We start from the raw sequence: 22,557 nt of genomic DNA, 5'->3' as shown, positions 1-22,557 counted from the left end.
TACATGCCCCCTGTCAATGCAGTGACCAGCGTACATGCCCCTTACAATGTAGCGGGCGGGAAAGTGATGTCGGGACGGTGCGTGACTAACGCACGCACCGCCCCCATGCGATGTCACAGCCAGTACAGCGCCCGCCACAGTGGGGAGTGTCGGGGCGCACAATGTGCCTCCTCCCCTCGCTAGTATCCGCCCCGGAACCGCGGCAAAGGTGTAAAAGAGCCACATGCGGCTCCGGAGCCGCGGGTTGCAGACTTCTGAACTAGACTGTAGACCATGAAATGTTATACCATAATAAATGTGTTAGCCTTTAAGGTGTCATAAGACTCGTTATAAATCTGTTTTTCGAACACCTTATCACATGCAAGGCAAAAGTGGATTTTTTTCTGTATACATTGGTAATTATTGACCATGGAGAAACATACATCAGTAATTATTGACTATGGATACCATGTGAGAGATATTTCTGGTTATACAGCATAAAGGAATTGGACAGCAACGCTGAGGAAATAATGAAAACAGGCCTGTTTTGATGGAAGTTAAGCTTTGATATCATCTGCAGAGCCTGGTGGCTGGATCTGAGAGCAAATAATTTCACTGGAACACAGATGGAATCTTCTGGAAGAGGAGAACAGTTGGTGAGTGGCAGTTATCAGCCAGGACGGCAAAGCTGTCTAATGAGATAGGGTGGAAGAGAAACAATAGCTCCTTGAAACGCATTGTTTCTGGGAAATAGGTGAGTTGGGAATAAATCGCTTAGAAAAATGATGGCAACGGGAAGCTATTTTAATATAGAATGCCACTCTCAATCTGTCAGTAATTTTGAAAGGGAGATCCAGAGCAGGAAAGTGGTATTGGTGTGGAAAGAGAGAAGGTTGGTACTGACAAAAGCTTTATTTTTCCCAAACAACACAGAATTCCTGGCGATTCTGTGTATGTATTGAGTTAACCATACACCTTGTGTGAAGAGGCTATATTCATCCCAGCAGCAGTAACCTTATTGCTGGCACCTCTCCTGTCTTGAGAGGTAATGGAGTGTGCCTCCAGGGTGAAATCAAACCGCAAGCCTGGGCAATGTGGATGGATGTCTTGGGCTGCCCAAACGACAACCTCCTTCCGGGCCCTAGAGCCCAGCCTGGTCTTGCCACAGTGCTCCTGAACCACTCGCCGAATGGCCGCCCTCCCAGCGTTGGAGGGATGCACCCACCAAAGGCTGCATTGACTTGCCAGCTGGACTTCCCCCTGCGTGGGCAGGCAGGCAGGTGGCGCATCGCAGCCCCACGAACCCTCTGTGCTTGCCTGGCAGCATTAGCAGTGACCGTTACCAGGCTCAAGGTGAACACTACACTGGTTGCCCATATGCTTCCGAGCCCCATTAAAAGTGCTGTTTTTGACCTTGAAAGCTCTTTACGGCTCAGGACCCCAGTATCTTCTAGAACAAACCTACCTGGACCCTTCAACCAGGCATAGGCAAACTCGGTCCTCCAGATGTTTTGGGACTACAATTTCCATCATCCATAGTTAACAAGACTAGTGGTCAGGGATGATGGGAACTGTAGTCTCAAAACATCTGGAGGGCCGAGTTTGCTTATGCCTGGTCGAAGGGAGGGAGGTTTGGATACTGGTGACAAGGAAGAGGGTCTTTTCAGTTGTGACTTCCTATTGGTGCTATGTGCCTGGTACCTTTCGTGACATCTTTTCAGCATCATTTAAAGACTTATATTTTCCCCCAGGCTTTTGATTGACTAAGACAATACTGTTTGTTATTACTATGCCCCAAAGCTTCCTGTGGCTGCTATAGGAGTTGTCTTGTTCCTTTTGCTTTAAGTCACTTGGAGTTAATTGGGTAACACATGGCAAACTAAATAAATAATAATAATAATAATAATTTATTATTTATACCCCACCCATCTGGCTGAGTTTCCCCAGCCACTCTGGGCAGCTTCCAATCAAGTGTTAAAAACAATACAGCATTAAATATTAAAAACTTCCCTAAACAGGGCTACCTTCAGATGTTTTTTAAAGAGAAGATAGCTGCTTATTTCCTTCACATCTGAAGGGAGGGCGTTCCACAGGGTGGGCGCCACTACCAAAAAGGCCCTCTGTCTTGTTCCCTGTAACCTCACTTCTCGCAAGGAGGGAGCCGCCAGAAGGCCCTCGGCGCTGGATCTCAGTGTCCGGGCTGAATGATGGGGGTGGAGACGCTTCTTCAGGTATACAGGACCGAGGCTGTTTAGAGCTTTAAAGGTCAGCACCAACACTTTGAATTGTCCTCAGAAACGTACAAATAGCAATGATATTGCCCTGGGAGGGTAGACTCTACTGAAAGGTCTCACATCGAGTAGAGTTTTGCCACAGTGCAGGATGTCCTCACATAACTGCTGCCCAGCCTTGATTATTATGCTTTATGATAAGCTCATTTAACTCCTTTTTCATCTGACAGGATGGCCCTATCTTGACTGCTGCCTTAGGGCATGTCTTCCTGCTATAATGTCCACACCCGGAAGCAAAAACCCTTCAACTACCTCATTTACTACAACTGAAAAAGAAGCCCAACCTGCCGGCGCCAGTTCTTCTGAAACCTCTTGGGAGATACATGCAGATGATTTCACCAAGGAGTTATCCTGTGCTATATGTCTAGAGCTGTTTAAGGAGCCTGTCATTCTGCCCTGCGGCCATAACTTCTGCAAAAATTGTCTAGAGGCAGTATGGGGGAAAAAGGGAGTCTTCTGTCCACAATGCCATGCGAGCGTTCCAGAGCGAAAGTTCATAGCAAACAAAACACTGGAGAAAATGGCGGATAGGATTAAGACCTTTCATGTGGGGTGCCAGCAACAGAAATGCATAGAACACAGCGAGCCCTACACCCTCTACTGGAAGCCGCAAGAAAAGCTAGCCTGCTTCAGCTGCCGAGAAACTCAACAACCCAAAGAACAAAGCACCCAGTTTCTCCTTATCCCAGATGCCGTCCAGATTTATACGGTAACCATTTTACCAAGGCCAGATAAAAACATGGGAAATGATCCAGCCAAACTCAAGTAGCAGTATTCAATGCTAGTCCTACTCAGAGCAGGCCCACTGGAGTTAATGGACACTACTAACTTGGATTTCTCAATTTCAGTGGGTCAACTCGGAGTAGGGCTCTGGGCTGATTTGCACTTACCTTTTTGCCCCAGGCACTGTTCTGTGCTTTAAAGCTCTGTGTCAAGTGTTTTATTTTCGCCCCAGATTTCCCTGCGAAAACCTGCGCTTTGGTGCTCAGTTGGAGCAAATGGCCATTTAGGCTTTCTGCAGGTTGCCATTTGCTCTGATTCAGCTTTAATGAGCGGGTTTTTGAGGGGAAATCTCAGGAACAAAAGAAGAAGAGGTGCTCAACACTGAGTTTTAAAGTGGATGCGCCCTTACCTGGAAAGAGTGGAGGAAAGGTAAGTGTGAACAAGCCCTTAGCTAAATACAACCCAAGCTTTTTAAAACTATGCTGGTTTCAAAGGGAAACACCTAAGTACCTATTTATCAGGTCCATTGAAATCAAAGGTGTGTGTATATGTTTTAAAGCTAGCTGGGCGTTGCTAAGGACTTAAAAGTACCTACCTGTGACACAAATTTTCATGAATGTAAAGTGTTCCTCTGGTGAAATGAAGATGGGTGGTTGAGGTCCCACCAGCACCTTGCTTTGCAGCATGCTCAGCTGCCCTATAAGCATTGTTTTAAAAGTTTTTGCTTTGTTTTTAAGGTGGAAGGGTCAGGAAATTGGGGGCCCAGCTCAAAAGATCCAGTTTTGGGGCCACCTGCTCCCTGCACCCACAACCTCCTGGCTGGTTGGATAATGTTTTAACAATGGATGGAGATGATCCTGTACAAACATTTTAAAATGCTTCCATTCAGTAAGCAGGCCTCTAGCTCAAATAGACTTTTCTGCTAACTGGATGCAGCTTAGAGCCTTACAAAACAAACAAACAAACAAACAGCTTTATCACACACAAGTGGCACAGATTAGTTGCTTCATGGACTGCTTTTCTCATGGTTGCATTTTGTGCAGAAGAAAAATTCCATGTACCCAGGACAGCCTATTGCCACTCATGATGATGTATCAACTGCAACTGTGGCTGCCCTGTGGAGAATAGTGTGGAGTATCACAAACACATGTTGGGTAGCACCCATGTCACTCCTGATGATGAGCAAAACAGCATCTGTGTCAGAAAACATATTTTTTTTTCTATTTTAAAATATTTCTAAAAAGAATTTCTCCTCTTTTTTTTATATGTGGACGAATCTGTCAAATACAATTATTCCAGTTGCAAATTTAGTTTGCCATATATCTGCATCAGTTTGCAATGAATATTCGTCAGCATTTTAGTGCACATTTCTCCGGATACACACATTTTTTGTCTAGTATATGTATTTTTGCAAACAATTTTCTTTAATACCATGCATTTTTGTATGTTATTTTGACTAAATTTTGTGTATGCTTTCCCCATATATGCACATATTTTTACACCATTTTGGGTTGTAGAACTTTATCACAACACTTGAAGAAGTTGAGGGTTCGAGTTCCCACGTTGGGGGGAAATATTCCTGCGTTAGGGGGTTGGACTAGATGGCCCTTGTGGTCCCTTCCTATGATTCTTCCCCTCCCTATGGTTCTAGGACTTTCTAGGACTTCAGTTCAATTTTTTTCTGCGGGGGTGAATGGATGACATGTGAGTTAAAGTTGCCCTCTAGTGCATGAAGATGGGAAATGCAGGTCTTGTCCAATCCTGTGCATATATTTACAGTACTTGGAAGTTGGCTTACTTAGTATTGCGATTTAAGTGGTTTTAGTTGCAGATGCATTACTATTACATCAAAGAATCTCAGCCATGAAGCAAAGATACTTCCTGATTGGCACAGCTCAAAAAGAACAGAGATGGTGCCAACATAACAGCTTGCATTCTGCCAGTGATTTTCTAAATTTTTAGCTGTCCAGATTAACTCATCTGCCAAGGAATGTCCGCCTCTCTGTCATGGACTCCTTGCATGTTGCAGAGAGTTATAGGAAGCACATATTTACAGTATATGCCTATCCAGTGCTTTTTTTCTGGGGAGTACACAGGGGTACACATACCTCTAAACATTTTGTGAATCTGAGTTTGGCCTCATTGAGGGTCAGGGGTACCTTTGAGGCATCTGATCAAGGCCTGTATTTTAAAATGAGCTTAAAGATATATTTGCAAATGTTTGTATGTTTCATGCCAGGCAGAAACCAGCTGGCTAAGTACTCTGGCAGTTGTTTTTCTTCCTGCTCTCCTGAACAAGCCCCCCCCCCCCCGATTTATAGCAGTAGCAGGAGACAAGTTTCTCAAAGTTGTAAAAGGGAATTTCAGGCTGGGAGCAAAGGTTATACTGACCCTACATATTACAGAATACAATCAAGCTGCAAAAACACTAATTAAGAGTTGGTAAATAATAAGATTTATTGTTTAACAGAAAATAATACCATGTGCCTCCCATCAGATTCTAGCCATATTTTCCCAAGGTTTAAGGTATCCTGAGAAAGTTAAAGGGCAATAAATTTTGGGAAGGGCTAATGGGAAAAGCAGCTGGCTGGGAAAGGGGGGTGTAAACTGAAGAGGCTTCTTTTGAAGCTGTTTCTACTGAGTTCCTTTTTTTCTTTGCAAAGCCCTTTTCTTCTAAAAAGCTATCTATGTTATGTATGAGATTTATTGGATTAATGTAATTATGCAAAGGATTTAGAAAGTAAGAAATGTTAGATTCTTATGTTAGATTCTTATTTCATTGATGGTGTGTCAGAATGTGAACCCAAGATCTCTGTTTAGATAGAATTTAATACCACAAGCCATTTGTTTTAGTCATTTGTTTTGGAATGCAGGGGCAACAGGGGCAAAAGGTGATCTGGTAATTAAGGTGCCTTGTCGAGGCAAATGTAAGATATATGGCTACTTGTCTGCCATTTATGGATAGAAGGAAATATAGCTCTTTGTCTCCCATAAAAAGTAATAGGAAATGGGTGTATCTTTTATGATTGGTTCTAGCAAACAGCCAATAGGAATTTCAACCAGGCTGATTGGACAGAGGCAGCCAAAGGAGGAGCAAGGGGGCTGGGCTGAGGAAATATAAGTGCTGGCCATCAGGGCTAGAGTGGGCAGAGCTTTGGTAACCATATACCACTCTGTCTATCATTTATTTGTCTGACAAATAAATTATTATTTTAATTTCTCTATTGCTGCGTTGAATATTTCATTCCAGCTAAGCGTTAACCACAAGCAGGGTGCTACACCTTTACCTTTTTATTTCAATATGAGTAGGAAAAAGAGAGTACCCCTAAACATTTTTAAAGAAAGCACTGTGCCTATGTATATAGTAATATGCTTGTGAAAGATGTGAAATGCAGTGACCACCATGGAAAAGTTTCATGCAACTCTGGTAATGCGGCTAGCAAACTTAAATGGGACTGATCACCTTCCTTGGATATAGAATGACTGAATTATCTTTTATAATTATATAATTATTCTGTGGATTATAGAATTATTCCTATCCCCCTCCAGGAAAAACTGCTCATGATGAGAATGCAGCTGAGGTCCATCATGATGAAACTCGAGATGTTGAAAAATGCTCAGGAGGAGAAGATTTCTAGTCATAAAGTGAGTAGCATTAATTTGTGTTTAAGAATAGCAGCAGTGAAATTACTTTGTCTATACACCAGAATGTTAATGCACACGTGGGTCTCACAGATCCGATTTTTTCCTTGTAGCTTTGGTGCATGTTTGTCCACACACGAGCTCTTTCAATTGATTTCTGTCTGAATGCTTTCCCATCCACACTTGTGGGTGGTGTTTGATGAGGTGTGTTTGCATTATGAGCTTCCGACTTCTCCTTTCAGTTAATACTTCCCAACCCTCCCAGAGTTCTGGAAGCCTGAGGACCATAGTGGGCATGCCTTCATGTATTTGTTTACCTGTGCATGACCTATTTTTTATTTTTGAGGTACAAGTCATCAGATATACCAGACTTGCACAAAAGAGGCAAACAATTTCAGATCTTCCGTGTCCCTATTTAACAGGGGCATCCTTGATTTAGAGAAGCTGTCCCGGTATCTGATTTGATCATGAAATGTCCCGCTTTTCCTTAGGATGTCCCTATTTTCACTGGAGAAATGTTGGAGGGTATGGAGCTGTCTGAAGGCAATACTGTAGAGGGAAGGGTTTTTGTTTTTTTTAATCGTTAATGTTTTATTTTGTTTTATTATATGTTGAAAGCCACCTAGAGTGGCTGGGGCAACCCAGTAAGATGTATGATGTATAAATAGTAAAATGATCATTATGGAATGGGACGTACCTATTTTTATCAGAGAAATGTTGGAGGCTATGCAGTTTTTAAAATGTACATGTGAGCCTAGCCACGCCAGTAGTAGGCCATTAAGGAGTGCCTCACCATTGGACATAGTGGTTTGTGGAAATAGATGGGACCAAGAAAAATGTCATACATGTAAAAAATGCCCCACTCGGCCATCCATCCGCAAAGTGAACTGCAGTACACCCACAATTGGGTAACACGAGGTTTTATATTAGATTTCACCCCACCGCTTCACTGCTTAATCCATAGTTCAGGAAAATTCAAATTATAATTAGGGAAAGTATAGGCTGCCCCTTGGATGAGGATAACATTGTGTGAAAAACAGGCACACATGGAATGCACTGAATCCACTTTAAACTGGATAATAATAACAATAATAATAATTTATTATTTATACCCCACCCATCTGGCTGGGCTTCCCCAGCCACTCTGGGCGGCTTCCCAAAAAATATTAAAATACTGTAATACATCAAACATTAAAAGCTTCCCTAAACAGGGCTGCCTTCAGATGTCTTCTAAAAGTCTGGTAGTTGTTGTTCTCTTCGACATCTGGTGGGAGGGCGTTCCACAGGGAGGGTGCCACTACCGAGAAGGCCCTCTGCATGGTTCCCTGTAACTTGGCTTCTCGCAGTGCTGGACCTCAGTGTCCGGGTAGAAAAATGGGGGTGGAGACGCTCCTTCAGGTATACTGGACCTAGGCCATTTAGGGCTTTAAAGGTCAGCACCAACACTTTGAATTGTGCTTGGAAACGTACTGGGAGCCAATGTAGGTCTTTCAAGACCGGTGTTATGTGGTCTCGGTGGCTGCTCCCAGTCACTAGTGTTTTCCATACCTACATTAAATCAATTGAATGAAGGAAGCTAACTAACTAACTAGAATGCTGTGCACATACTTCAGTTTACTCTGAACCCAATGTGCTCCCACCACTGGTTTGTGAGACCATGTACACATGCTGTTAGTCACAATCCACATCTGTTCTGTAGTTTCTTGAGAAGTTTTGTGTTTTGATGCATTTCCCCCCAAAGTAGCTTCAATCTTATTTGAACAATGTCAAGATGCCTGCATCTTCTCTCCATCCAATGTGTCAACAGACACCAGGCTACTTAGAAACACATCCAGCCATACTGAGGCACTTAACAATATGTAATGAAATTATCACCATCATCATTATTATAATTATCAATGATGTGCAAATGCAATTTGAAACCCAGTAGAGGGGAAAGGTCCCAACTATGTTTTAATCTAGCCCAAGCTAATTTAGCCCAAGCTAACTGAGCTCTGTTCAGTTCTGGTACTGAAAACAAATTCTAATATCAGGATGTACTCAGAGATACCTTGTTAATTGCACAAGGTCTGGTTGACAGATCATGTGATTTTAGTAATAAATAAATAAAATAAATTTGACACGCCTGAAGTCTGCAAACCCCTGATATAAAAGTAAGCTTGTCTAGAGTTGTAACTCGATGCACTTCGAATTTGCTCTTGATTGCCTATTATTAAAGAGGAAAAGAAAATCTAGAGAATCCCCCCAACAATAATGTTGCTATTTTAATAATTGTGTGCTTCCAGATGGGGTCTTAATACTGTGAAAGGGTCACTGAAATATTACAAAGCAGTAATAGACAACAGTTTTCAAAAAAAGAGAAGCTCTTACTTATTTATAAAAACACTTATATCAGCTACTAGAGTACCCTTTGCTTTGTCTGATAAATTATTTTTTTTCCAGGAGAACAGATTGCAATTTCAGTACCACATTTCCTTGGAATTTCTAAAACTGCACCAGTTTCTTCATGGCAAGGAGAAAATGTACATCAATCAGTTAAAGGAAGAGGGTGAAATTCTCCTCCAAGAAATGGAGGCAAATCTAAACAAACTCCAAGACCAAACACAGAGCGCTAAGGATACCCTGGTCTGCATCCAGGCCCGTCTGTACCAGCAGAATTCTGCTGGCTTCCTGAAAGTAAGGAATTTGGACCTCACTGTACAGCATTGTTTGGGTTATTGTCCATGGGTTATTTCAGAGATTTCTAGCCCAGTCACTGTGTGCTTAGTATAAGGAAACAGCCCATAGTAACAGTGGCGTAGCGTGGGTTGTCAGCACCCGGGGCAAGGCAAGTAATTTGCGCCCCCTAACCCGGGGCAAGGCAAGTAATTTGCGCCCCCCCCCCGCTGCACTGTCCCTCCCCAAGATAGTCCCTCGCTCTCTCTCCGCACGCCTGGCACCCTCCCCTCCACAGTGGACGGCGACCCGGCGGCTCGGATTGGATTCGCACAGCCAGCACTGCAGTGAGAGAGAGTGAGAGAGCCAGGTAGGGGCAGAGAGCTGTGAGTGCGAGCGCGCCCCCCCCCCCGATGTTGCGCCCGGTGCGGCCAGCCCCCCCTGCACCCCCCACGCTACGCCACTGCATAGTAATAAGGGATATGTTAATGAAAAAAGGGAGTTTTCCAGCTCCAGGAAATGATGCTCTGAGTTGCATTACCCTGTGTTTCCCCTTGACTGCATCACTTGAGCTCTGAAGGTCCTGACCAGGGAGATGCAAAATGTGGCACAGGAAGAAGCCCTAAATTTCTATGAGCTAAAGCACAAATTGTATTTGGGCCCTCTTACATGGAGGTGAGGCAGGAAGCCAGTCAGCCAAGCTAATAGTGAGGTGAGCAATGGCCTTGAGTGTGTGTGTGTTGTGTGCCAATTCACTACCCCACAATGCCTGCTGCCAGAAGGCTTTGATACTCAGGCCTTAACACCTATGCTAGCCTGGAGCTGATATAGCAAAGATTTAGGAGGAAATTCACGCTAGTTGGCCGGTAGGATTTAGGATGCGGCAGTTAATCTACTGTTTTCCTTCCTCCCTGTCCCCACATAGAGTTGTTTTGCCCCTTTAGTAATGGAAGCTGAAAATAGAAGAAGGGAATGTGGGATACAGCAACAACAATATGTTTTTATAGCCTCGCAAAGAGATTTGGTGGAAGCAACTTTTTAGATCACCTTGAACATCTGTGAGAAAAGAAACACCTTCTGGAAGAGGAGACAGGCAGGCTGTGAGGGGCATCGATTGGTTTCCAGCGCAATGAACCACCTGTCCTGTTTGGGTTTGCTAGGTTCCACATTTGCTGAAAGTGTGTCCCAAAGACCATTAGTAAATAACTGTTTTTTCCCCCTCTCTCTCCTTTCCTCTGACAGGGAATAAAAGCTTTCATGGAAAAGTAAGTGTGAGTCTGTGAGCAAGTGTTATCGAAACAGTAAGGCAGGCTTTCTTTAATCAGTCAGGGGACAAGCCTTATTCAGGTGTGGGTACCAAATGTGAGTGTGATAGGGTGGGTAGCAGGAATGAGTATACTAGCCATGACCTTGAAAGTTGGCATATGTTCCAGTGGCAGGATGTTCTCCATGGGACCAGGCTATGCATTCTCGATACCTTGGTTCTTGGTATCTTGCATGGATGCTAAATAGCTAAATAGGACTAAATATTGTAAGTTTCACCATATGTAATTAAGGGCTATATTTCATATTACGGAAGAGTAGGGCCTGGGTCAGACATAACACTATACAGGTAACTCATAACTTACACCTATTTAACTTGTGAACATTGAGGCTTTGGGTTCCAGGCACACAAACACATAGTGGGTAATGTTTTTTTTGGGGGGAAACCTTTGGCAATTTCCCCCACCATTGCACCTAATGTCTTTTGACTACACTCAATTTTTGCATTGTGTGCTATCTCCGGAACGTAAGCCTCACATAAGTTGAGAGTTGCCTGTAGCATAATTTAATATTACAGGAATGAGGTAGCACGAGCCTTGGGCTCGTGTGCTCTTCTCTTCTGCTGGCATATGCCAGAGTGTAGGGATGGAAGAGAAATTTGATTTTGTTTGCATTTTGAGGAGAAACTACCTCAGTATTTCACATTTTATGAAACAGTTTCTGAACTGAAACACAGCTAGCCGTCCAAATTTGCACTACTCTGAATTTTTCAGTGCAGTTCTGCATCCAAATTAAACGTACATTTTAGTTAAAATAGCATTATATTAGGGGCCATTAATTGCAAAAATATGTACATTTGTCAAAACTGCATACAAATGTGTGCTTAGTAGGAGAAATGCACCCAAAAATGCTGACAAATTTTAAAGAACTTTTTTAGGGGGCGGGGGGGATGGGCAGAATATTAAATTGCTATAGAAATGTGGAGAACTGAATTTAATATTCAGAATACGAGAAACATAGTGAACTTATATTTTAATTGGTCACAAATGTATCTTCAGGCAAATTATGGCTTAATGTGAACATGAAGCATACTAGTACATGCTGCTGAAAATTTATCTTTCCGTTCCTTCCTTGCTCCAACTACTGCTGCACCATTATTATTGTTATTTTTATTCATTTATAGGGTCCTATTGTAGCCATTTCTGCAATGCCTCTTACAGTTTTTAATCACTGTCAACAATACTGAATATAGTAATGCATTATCTTATACAAACATGTTTTAAGTATATTTTGAGCAGTGCATCCCACATTGTCATTATACTTTTGAATGCTTTGATGGCCTTTGGCTAAGCAATGAAGATTTGTTTTGATATGTGAACCACTACAGTGGTTGTTTACAGAACCTTTTTTTCAGGCAGTATCACTTCCTGCTAACTGGAATGTGAATTCATGATTTGTGCAGGATGGAACAGAAAACGGAAAATTCATCTCTGGGTGAACTAGTGATCGGAACTCTGAATCCAGGGGACTACAAAGGGCCCATACATTATACCGTATGGAAGGAAATGAAATCCATCCTCAGCCCAGGTAAAGCTGTGTCCTGTACCGCTTACTCATCTTTAAATCAAACAAAAGCTGCAGCTCTGTACACACATGGGAGTAAGCCCCACTGAACTAACTTCTGAGTAATTCTAAAGATACTGCAGCAAGGCATTAGAAAATTTGGCACTGCATTGTGGTCAAAGGCAGGAAAGGCACCATAAATCTGTATAGGACCGTGCTGTAAAATGGTTTAAGGGAAAAGACAGGCAGTCACTGAGCTTCACATAAGTGCTCTGATTCCTCTTTCTCGCCACAATAAGGGCTTGCAGGATCATTTTTTGTTGTCTCCTGTTAGTCCCCCCACAACACAGGAATATAATTTAAGGGAGTGCAAACATCTACAAATTAGTTTCTTCAAAACAAAATTAACATGAACAATAATTTCTAACCTAAAAGAAGATACCTCAAAGAGGTGTTTTCAGTGTTACATCACTAGCATCTGTCTGAACTAGCAAATTCCTTTCTCTAAAAGTGTTGTGGAGTCCAGTATACACAGAACATCCATTTTTGCTGTATTAATCTCCGTTTTAAATCTCTGCTTCATCACTACATATAGATGCTGAAGCAACTTTTCAGTGATTAGAGGTGAATGGAATGCTCTATTCATTCATCAACAAGTTTCTGAAAATCCAATTTACAACATTCCCAAAAACATTTCTCAACAACCATTACACAAATATCCAACTATTTCCTCCAGCAATATTGGAGATATCTAGTTACTCAATGCCTACAGTCTATAAATAGACACTAAAAGGTGCTGTAGCTGAAGATACTGCCGTTCAGCATTAGTGCGTTAAGTGGCATTTCGACTGCAAACTTTAAAATGAAAGTGGCAAAAATTAAATTGACATTGTATTACTTTTTTGTTGGGACAGGGAATGCAGGTTTTCATGAATAGCTTGCACATCTTTACATCTAGAAAAAAGTTTTCTTAATGTTTTTCATGTTCTGTATATATATCTCATTTTTCTTCCACTATGGAACTTAAGACAGCCTAAACAGAATTCTTAGTGGTTTCCAAACTCAACAGTTGCCAAATCCAGACTTGCTTAACTTCAGCAAAGCTGTTGAATTAAGACCTTAGCTAGTGCATTAAAGAGAACATCATATATTGAGGAATCAATTGTTTTGCGTAACACATTATGACAGTAGGGCCTTATTTATTGGGTGTTTTTACACTTTCACAATTGTCCTTATATGTCTCCAATGCTACAATAGTCGTGTTTTTCTTGATCCCACCAGACATTTCCTTCCTGACTCTGGACCCCAAAACAGCACATCCAAACTTGGTTCTCTCTGACAGGATGACCTGCGTGAGACACACTGACACAAAGCTAGTTTTGCCGGACATTCCAGAGAGATTTGACTGCAGCGTTTCTGTCCTGGCGGCTGAAGGGTTCACCACTGGGAGACACTACTGGGAAGTGGAGACATGGAACAAGACCAAATGGACCTTGGGGGTTGTGAGAGAGAGCATTAACCGTAAAGGGAACTACCCACTGTCACCCAAAGAGGGTCACTGGCTTATAAAGCTAAGGAATAAGAATGAGTTTAAAGCTATAGACATGGAATCAAAACCTCTGGCCCTGTCCAAAATTCCCTCTAGAATTGGGGTGTTCTTGGATTATGAGGGTGGTCAGGTATCCTTTTATAATGCAGACGATATGTCTCACATCTACACTTTCATGGACGATTTTGCAGAGAAACTCTACCCGTACCTTTGTCCATGTCTGAATGACGCAGGACAAAACAGCGAGCCCCTGAGACTTGTTGCTTTTCACTTATAGAGCCAGGGTGAGAAGGAGCACCTAGTGTAAAATAGATCTCTTTCACCCTGAGCTATTAGATACAGACAACTCATATGATCCAGTGCTAAGATCCCATTGTCAATGAAAGGGGACGGCAGGTGCCCCTGGACTTCTTTTGGGACTTAACTCTGGCTCTATCATTGGGACCTGCTCTGGTAGCTATCCTGACCCTTTCCTGTGGTCCAGCTTCAATTCTGCTACACAGCCCTGCCATGTCTGAAAAGTTAGCAGGATCCCACGTAGGTCCCTAAAAGTGGCATCGTAGTTGAGGCCTACAGAATTCTTACACTAACCACTCCTAATTGTAAGCTTGTAAGGAGAGATTAATTATATATATTTTTTCCCCGAAAGGCAAAAAATTAAAATTATTATTTTTAAAAAATCCTCTCGAGTTCACAATGTAGCGCAAGTTTAGCACATGTATAAAATAGTCCACATGTATATTTATTAGAAAAATATTCAGCTTAGAAATAACAGGGAGCAGAAGCAAAGGTTAATAACTCTGGGATAAAAAACTTGTTCCCCAACAAAAATGTTTTGGTGTGTCCTTTTGTATTTGTTTGATGAAATCCAATAAAAAGAATACTCATATCAATTTCACAGTGTGCTGCTGGGCTCTTGAATAAAGTTCAAATAATAGTCTTAATAAAGGGTAAATGTTTATGTCTGTAGACCATTATTATCTGGCTTACACAGGTTTTGCACTCATTACACTACCCTACTGCAGTGCTATCTGGGGTTGAAGGGTGCTATTTTTTTTAGGAGAAAGTCACACAAAAATGCTGATCAATTTCTATAAGGATTTTTTTAAAAAACCAACCAAGACATTTTTTGTGATTTCCTGAGAAAATGTGGAAAACTGAATGTAAGATTGGAAAAATGAGAAACTGGGGAAACTGGCAGATTCATCCATCCCTTATTGTGATAGATGTACATAACTGTCGATGGAAAATCAAGTCCCTAATTTCACCATGACCCCATGTTGTAAGATGTTTTCAAATAGGCTTTCCGTTTTATTGCCCTTTATGCTAAAAAGACGGGCACTAGCAGCCGAAATATATCAGAAATCCTCATTCACACTATTGCAACCTGCCATAGCTGGGCAGTCCCAGCAAGGCCCGCCAACAGGGTAGGGGCCTAGCAATGGAGACTTTGCGCACAGGCCTTCAAAACCTAGATTTGGCCTTGTTCATGATTAATTGATTTAAATTATGGCAGGAATGCTGGGAAGTCATTAGCATCCAAATAGCCTATATTGGGGTGGGGGGAGAGACTGCCTGGGACACCCTCTGTGTGCAAAACGCCAAGAACTCTTGTGAGGAAAAACGCAATATTTTTGTGTGGGTTTTCTCTCGTTTGTGCACAATACACTGTGGAAAATGCATCCACATATTGGTCAAATGTAGTTGTGAAAAGCGGGGGGAGACATATTCCTCCCTCCTTTGCTCTGCAGGATTTCGGTTTCACTGTATCAAAAAAAAAAAAAAGGCGGGAAAGTGGAGGCCTGTCAGGGCCACCTTTTACCTCACAACAGGATGTTCAGGGGCTGCAGTGCCTGGTTTTCTCAAAGCGTCAGCCATGAGCTCCGTGGCCTTTGGGGTGAGGGGAAATCATGACACTCTGAGGAAGGAAAGCGGAAGATCTTATATCCCTCAGCCTGAGGAGAAGGTTGAGGGTGAAAGTCAAACTCTCTGTTTTCATTGAGGGCAGGGAATTGGAATGGGTGCCAAATTGAATATTATTATTTTTTTGCGGGGTGGGGGTGGGGTGGGGGGCAAGTAAGCCCTGACTCGCAAAATCAATCCCATGTCATGGAGCACTCACATCATTTGAAATGACAATGCCCATCAACTTTTTTGGGGAGAGGGGGCAGCCCCCTCAAATATTTTATTTTGGCTACTATGGGAGATGGGATCGAGAGGGGTTGGTGGGAGCAACTAGCTTTGAAGGGATGGAGAGCTCTGGCACAGCAAACATCTATCATCTGTCATCTATCTATCATCTATCTATCATCTATCATCTCTCTCTCTCTCTCTCTCTCTCTCTCTCTATATCATCATCATCTATCTATCTATCATCTACCTATCATCTACCTATCATCTATCTATCTATCTATCTATCTATCTATCTATCTATCTATCTATCTAATCTATCTATCTATTCATCTATCATCTATCTATCTATCTATCTATCTATCTATCTATCTATCTATCTATCTATCGGTATAGAAAAAGTAGGGGTGGTTTGCTTTTGCTGCCCAACTCCCCAAGGGACTGAGTCCCCTAAGTCTATGATCGGTCAGAGATGAATGGATGGAGACAGGAGGCCGAAAAAGCAAGGCAGATCTTTATTTTTTTCTGTTGCAACCGAGTTCCCTCCTCTCCTAGCAAGGAGGCAAGAGAGACTATACGCCAGTATAAATGTCTGCCCCGCAACCCTCAATATAAACTATGAACCTTTTGAGTTATCTCTTCACCTTGCACTCTGTCAAGAAACACCCTGTAAAGAAATTCCTGTAAAGATAACATAAAGGAGAAAGTATTAAGAATACCATTATGTTTCATTATTAAGCTGCCTTAAGCCTGTTATGCTACTAACTCACTCCTTGATTCTGATTTGCTTCATTTTTAATTTGCATCTTCAAAAATGTTTAATAAAGAATTAGTAAACAACAACAGTTTGATGCAAGGGATACATGTTTGCAAATTTCAAAACCCGTATTTCAGAGAGTAAGTATATTTTGAAGAAGAAATATTATTCCCTTGTGGCATTTTTCTGCAGTTGCTGAAGGAGGAGTGATCACAAACCAGGATGCTGCTGATTATCTGTTCAGCAGTGATGCTTCCCACCCTGACACAAAAAGGTATATTTTGTAGCTGGCTTTATACGTCAGTCTTTATCAATACCATACATGGTCTGAAGTCTGGACATTGTACACTAGAAACTTCTGCTTCTACTGTTTAATTTCTGAAAGGAAAAGTGTTGGGATGTAAATCAGCTTTAAAATATCCTCCTATATTGGAAATGTAAGAGGTATCTCACAGATATTCAAAAGCAGGGGACGGAGGATATTGTATATATTATGGATTATATTGCCTATATACCTGAGAATGGAGATGACACCAAAATATGATTTTATTTTGGAGTTGTCTGCTGTAAATAATGTATATTATGTGAATAAAATAATAAAGGATTTGAAAAAAGAAAAAGAAAAAAAGAGAGAATGGAGATGACGTAAGGCTGTGGTCGTAAGGCCCCTCCCTCGAGCACATGAAAATTGCTGAGGCTCTTAGTGGACCACTTAATGATTTTTCTACCTGCTGTAGCAATTGTCATGTGCTGCCTGTGCTAGATACTATATTGTTTTATTGTATTTTATAGTATTACAATTTGAATTCCATGATCTTCAGATTGGAACACTATTAAATACAATGTGGGAAATAATACAAATGCAATTAAAACTCAATATGAATATTTAATGTGCTGGATGCGCAGTCTCCAACCACAAATCCACATACGGGCTGCAGAACACCTGAATGAAGCTCATGGACCACAGTTTGGGAACTCCTGATCTAAGGCATTTTGCTGCCAAGGCAAAATATCCTAGCAGCACTCCCTTGTGGTGGTAAAAAATATAGCAACAAACAAACTAATTCTATTTAAGGATGCCTCCAAATCCTCTCTACCTTGGCTGATTTTTGGAGGAATTCATCCTGCTTGAGAGTTAATTGAAAGCTGTAATTAAAACAATTGTTTGGATGTTTCATATTCATTTCTGTAACCCCCTTCCTCTTCCTCTAGAATACACCAGAGCTTAGATTATCTAGAAGACAGAGTCACTGTTTTTCATTCTTCTTATCTTACGGCATGTGTCAACTCTGAGACAAAAAACTCAACAGCATTAGGGCACTTCCTCCTTCTACCTGACTGCTTGCAGCAAGGTGTGTGGGCACAAGTATCCCCCCCCCATTTCAATATTACACATTTAAGACAGGGATGGAAACCTTGGGCATGGGGGGGGGGCGGTTTGAAAAGCAGTCCTCAGTTTTCTCTGTCCAACCCTTGGCACTCTCGCCAGGCCACACATCCCTCACCAACCCAGCTCAGCACCTGCCTCAAGTGCTTTTGCCTGACTAAAATGGGTCATTGAAGTACTTCAGCAGCAAACATTGTTAGTTAAGTGATGGCCATTACACTGCATCAAATGATAAAGCTGCACTGAAAGCCTGATTCTCTTTCCTTTTGTAATCCCGACAGAAATTAGGGGGGGAAATGGCAGCTTTATATGGGAGCAGATTTCCAACCCTCTGAAGTTGCAGGTAAGAAGAATATCGAATGTACATTACATGATTTTGATTTTAATTTAGTTATCTGTTTTGGTCTGTAACTTTTTTATTTTAGATTTTCACATACAGCATTTGTATGTACAGTATGGAATAGTACTCCAAAATGAAATAACTGAAATTTGCTGAAAGCATGAACTTGGTATGTAGTTTCCTCCTTCCTTTAGAGCTGCCATTTTTTTATATCCACAGCCCAGTCAACCTGTTGATGTAAAGTGCCACAGGGTGGAAGAAGAGACAAAGGCCAAGAGAGGGTTGGATAAAAGGTATATTTTGTATCAGATGATATTGTTGGATGTCTGTAGTTTTATGCAGTAGCTAAAATACACTGGTGGTGGCATGTGTTCAGTGATAGTGTCGATTAGCTAAGGTCAGTTCTCACAGCTAGTTCTCAATTCTTAATTTTTTATTGGAAATGTCCAATATCATTATCACTCCACCAACAGTAATTTTATCAACAATGCCCAGAGTTGTATCCAGAGTTAATCATCACTGGAATTAATCAACATGATTAACTTAAGTCTATTAATATCAGTGAGTCTACTGTAAGTTGAGCTTGGATACCCGATACGAAAGCATTAATTAGCTCCCCTCACAGAAGGGAAGTAATTTGAACCAAAGAATGTTAGTCTGCCCAAATGAGCTCCCACAGCCAGAAAAGATGTCTACATCAGGTTACTTAATGCCTTGGCCTATTATTTTATTTATTTATTGAATTTATATACTGCCTGGAGGTCTCAGGGCAGTGCATACTAGAAGTCATACAGGGCAGTCTCTACTAGAAGTCAGTTATATTGGTTTTATTCCACTTTATCATATGATGCGTCTGGACAGGTTTTGTGTGTGGGAATAGTGCACCTCATGAATGCAGGTTTGTTGTTTTTTGTTTTTCTGTGTCTGCAAGATGTTATTGGCATCAAAATGCCAGCTTGTATGCTCCCCCACTTCATCTTGATTTTTCCATTCTGGGGGAAATCCTGTAAGTTAAAAAATCTGTTTCTGGCAACACATTTAGAATCACTGGTTGTGTACACCAGTGATATCTATTGGCATGTGACTGCCCAAAATACTCATAGGAACTGCAGTTTACATCAGAGCTACAATTCAAAGCCCTCTTAACAAACCACAGTTCCCAGGATTTGCTGGGGGAAATTATGTGCTTTCAGTGTATGTTCCATATGAAGTCACAACCTGTTCACAGTAGTAAGCTCCCATATGGAAGCACCCATGACTTCCAACCAAAGTAATTCCAGGGAATTGACAGTTCCAAGAATATTTATGAAGAGAGGATGCCTTTTAACAGTTTGAACCTGTTCGCTTCATTAATATAAATGTCTGATGAACCATAGCTGGAGTCTGGGTCTAGATAATACAAAGCAGCACAAGTTAAAAATTATGCTCTTGTAAATCTCTTTCTTCAGGGCAGTGCACAGCAAGCTGATGGAAAACAAAAATAATAATCTGGAATTAAAATACTTCTCTGGTGTTATATTGATAACATGCTTTTGAAAGTGTAAATAATAGCAAAATTTCTGTCTGAAATTACAGTGAAGACAATCAAATCCCAGGGACAGTAGAAACAGTGAAGATGGCATATATTCCACTACAAGATTATCCAGCAAGCAATATGGTGATAGGTAAGAACAAAGCGTAGTTTAGGATTTATCACTATTAGGATTTATCACTACAGTATTATGCACATGACCTCAGTTTTAAGGACAGCATAAAGCCAATACAATAAAACACAAAACAAAGATTAAAAGCAGCAAATTTTAATCTGATCTTCATCAATGAATGGCAAACTATAACTTGATCAGCTAGATAAGTTAAAAAATCTATTTAAACCCCTGGTTCAACAACTGTGGTTTCCCTAGAGACACAGGCTCTATACATAGTACAGACCATACATTTAAAGCAAATTGAAAGGACATCCTTTCTCCCAGAAAATTCTGAGAACTGTGCTTAATGGCTCACAGAGCTACAATTCCCAGCACCCTCCACAAACTACACTATAGGTATGCATCCTTAAGTGCATTTGAATAGAACTGGTGGGAGATATGGGACAGCCTGGCTTAGAGAAATGGCAGGAGACCAGAGTCCTTTGTGACAGCTACTTCTTTAGGAATTCAGGTCTCAATTTAGTTAGATAAAATTCAGCATCTTGAATTGGGCCCAGGAAAGAAGGCAAAGAATTAACATTTTTAGAATTGGTGTAATGTGGGTGAATTTTCTACTAACTGAAGCTTCCCAAACCTCCTGCAACGGTGGTTCCACATAACTCACATTGCAATAATCCAACCATTGCAATAATCCAACCATCACTCTAGCCAGATTATTGCTGTCCAGAAGTGGTCATAGCTGGCAAGCCAGACATTTCTGGTAAAAGGCACTCCATGCCACAGAGGCAACATTTCTGGTAAAAGGCGCTCCATGCCACAGAGGCAACCTCTATCTCTAGTGACAAGACTGGACCTCAGTGAAGTGGTTTAAACTGTGAAGTGTGGGTTTAATTAGTCTGATTCAATTCATTTCATTTCATCTGTTTTGCCAACAGTTTCTAACAGGGCTGAAGTGAATTTGTTATTGATTTCAGATATTAAAATTGAATTGGATTTACAATCCAGAAGCAATCCTTTTCATTCAGTTTTAATAGTTTTTAAAAAGCTGCAGTCAAAATAATATTACATTTATTCATGCAAATACACACAATTTAAATTAATGATCTCTCTCTCTCTTCATATTCCTGTCCTTGGGTTATGACATCAGATCATAGAACTGTAGAGTTGGAAGTGACCCAGCCAGATCATCTAGTCCAACCCCCTGCTCAGGACAAAATGAAATATGACACTGGAGAGTTATCCCTGAATTTTCTGTCTATCTTTGAAAATTTCATTATTTTAAGAGCAGGTGTGTGTAGGATTGGATTGTTGGGCTAGTGGAGGACTTTTAAAAAACTCTATCCCTGTTCCTCTGTGCTGTTTAAATCACCTTCTCTCAAGTTGCTAATTGTGTCCCATTAGTGGAAACACAAGGGTTCCCCAGCCAACAAAAAAAATTGCTTTGCAATTAAGCAATTTTTAAGGCCTTCCAATATTTTTAAGGCCTTCCAATATTTCTTTCTGTGCTTTGCAACATTTCTTTCTGTGTTTTTTAAAACAATATTGAGATTGTGAAATGTGTACCTTTTAACCTTTACTTCACAGGTTATCCTTCTGCTAAAGAGATGAACAAATTCCTTGGAGAAATACAGGATTTCATTCCTGGCTGCTCTGATTACTTGGCATACTGGATTCCAAATGAAACAAGTATTTTCTCTGATCGGAAATCAAAATTAAAACGGAAGTTATAAGTAACATTTAACAAACACTCCCTGCCTCTGAATATTCTTCCTTGTCATCCTCATTCTTAATTTTGCCAGATGTGCTTTACTCTGAATTTTATCCTGAAAGGATTGCCAAATTTACATTAGAACGTTTTGTCCTGCACGATACCTTATAATTTGAACAGTTAAATTCTGTAAATAATTTATAATTTCAGAACTACAAAGATTTTGTTTGATTTCTGTTCTATTACTAGAACTTACTTAAGCCAAATAGCAATGGTTTCAGTATTACTACTTCTGCACAGATGTGTGTGTCTACTTTTCAATGAAGCTGCTTTGGTTGCTTGCAAAGGTCATCTATAATACAAGGAGAAGCATTCTGAATTGCAGGGTGATAAGTTTTAGCAGCCCAATCTTAGGTCCTGCTTTCAGGCTTCCCACTTGCATCTGGTTGGCCACTTTGAGAACAGGCTGGTTGACTAGATGGGCCGGCAGCCTGATCCAGCAGACCCTTACATTCTCGTTCCTGGTACAGCTTGTGGGTTAGAAATATGCAGTTGACAACACATCCAAATGTGATAGTAGAACACATACTTTCCATAGAGAGTGTGAAAAGTTTGCACCTTGGCACCTTTCACTAGGGCTGGGAAAAGGTCTCTGTCTCAGATCCTGTAGATCCACTGCCACATGTGGTGCTTACAGATTGAAGTTTACTGTGGAATCAGAGCTGCTCATGGATGTAAGTTTGTCACACTCTCTACATCAGGGGTCAGCAAACTTTTTCAGCAGGGGGCCGGTCCACTGTCCCTTAGACCTTGTGGGGAGCCGGACTATATTTTTTTTGGGGAAAAAACAAATTCCTATGGCCCAGAAATAACCCAGATATGCATTTTAAACAAAAGCACACATTCTACTCATGTAAAAACACA

General features: G+C 41.2%; 3 protein-coding genes across 7 annotated transcripts in view; all 3 read left to right on the top strand.

Annotated features, from left to right (window-relative positions):
* Positions 1–10,094, top strand: part of PPIB (peptidylprolyl isomerase B) — a 106,500-nt gene extending 96,406 nt beyond the window's left edge. Inside the window, exon 5 of the mRNA XM_083413205.1 lies at positions 10,021–10,094. Within this exon, the coding sequence (XP_083269331.1) occupies positions 10,021–10,079 (59 nt within the window). The 3' untranslated portion in view covers positions 10,080–10,094. The remainder of the gene's footprint in view (positions 1–10,020) is intronic.
* Positions 609–14,558, top strand: TRIM69 (tripartite motif containing 69). The gene is made up of 7 exons (XM_083413118.1): positions 609–733; positions 2,441–2,979; positions 6,543–6,638; positions 9,078–9,311; positions 10,533–10,555; positions 12,016–12,140; positions 13,398–14,558. Exons 2-7 carry the CDS (start codon positions 2,488–2,490, stop codon positions 13,940–13,942), a joined length of 1,515 nt encoding a protein of 504 aa, XP_083269244.1. The 5' UTR covers positions 609–733; positions 2,441–2,487; the 3' UTR covers positions 13,943–14,558.
* A 124-nt stretch (positions 14,559–14,682) lies between these two features.
* TERB2 (telomere repeat binding bouquet formation protein 2) lies at positions 14,683–21,672 on the top strand. Of its 5 annotated transcripts, none has more exons than XM_083413202.1 (7): positions 14,683–14,828; positions 16,745–16,826; positions 17,765–17,904; positions 18,221–18,282; positions 18,499–18,572; positions 19,855–19,943; positions 21,510–21,672. In XM_083413202.1, the coding sequence occupies exons 1-7, from the start codon at positions 14,813–14,815 to the stop codon at positions 21,653–21,655; spliced, it is 609 nt and encodes a 202-aa protein (XP_083269328.1). In that variant the 5' UTR covers positions 14,683–14,812; the 3' UTR covers positions 21,656–21,672. The 5 variants fall into 5 exon arrangements, with proteins under 5 accessions (XP_083269328.1, XP_083269327.1, XP_083269326.1 ...); XM_083413201.1 differs by lacking the exon at positions 14,683–14,828 and adding an exon at positions 14,920–14,947; XM_083413200.1 differs by lacking the exon at positions 14,683–14,828 and adding an exon at positions 15,351–15,562.
* Positions 21,673–22,557: the final 885 nt, after the last annotated feature.

Source organism: Podarcis tiliguerta (assembly GCF_965153285.1).
Source record: "Podarcis tiliguerta genome assembly, chromosome: 14".
Taxonomy (NCBI): domain Eukaryota; kingdom Metazoa; phylum Chordata; class Lepidosauria; order Squamata; family Lacertidae; genus Podarcis; species Podarcis tiliguerta.
Note: the sequence above shows the minus strand (reverse complement) of the source record. Positions and strands in the feature narration are given on the sequence as shown.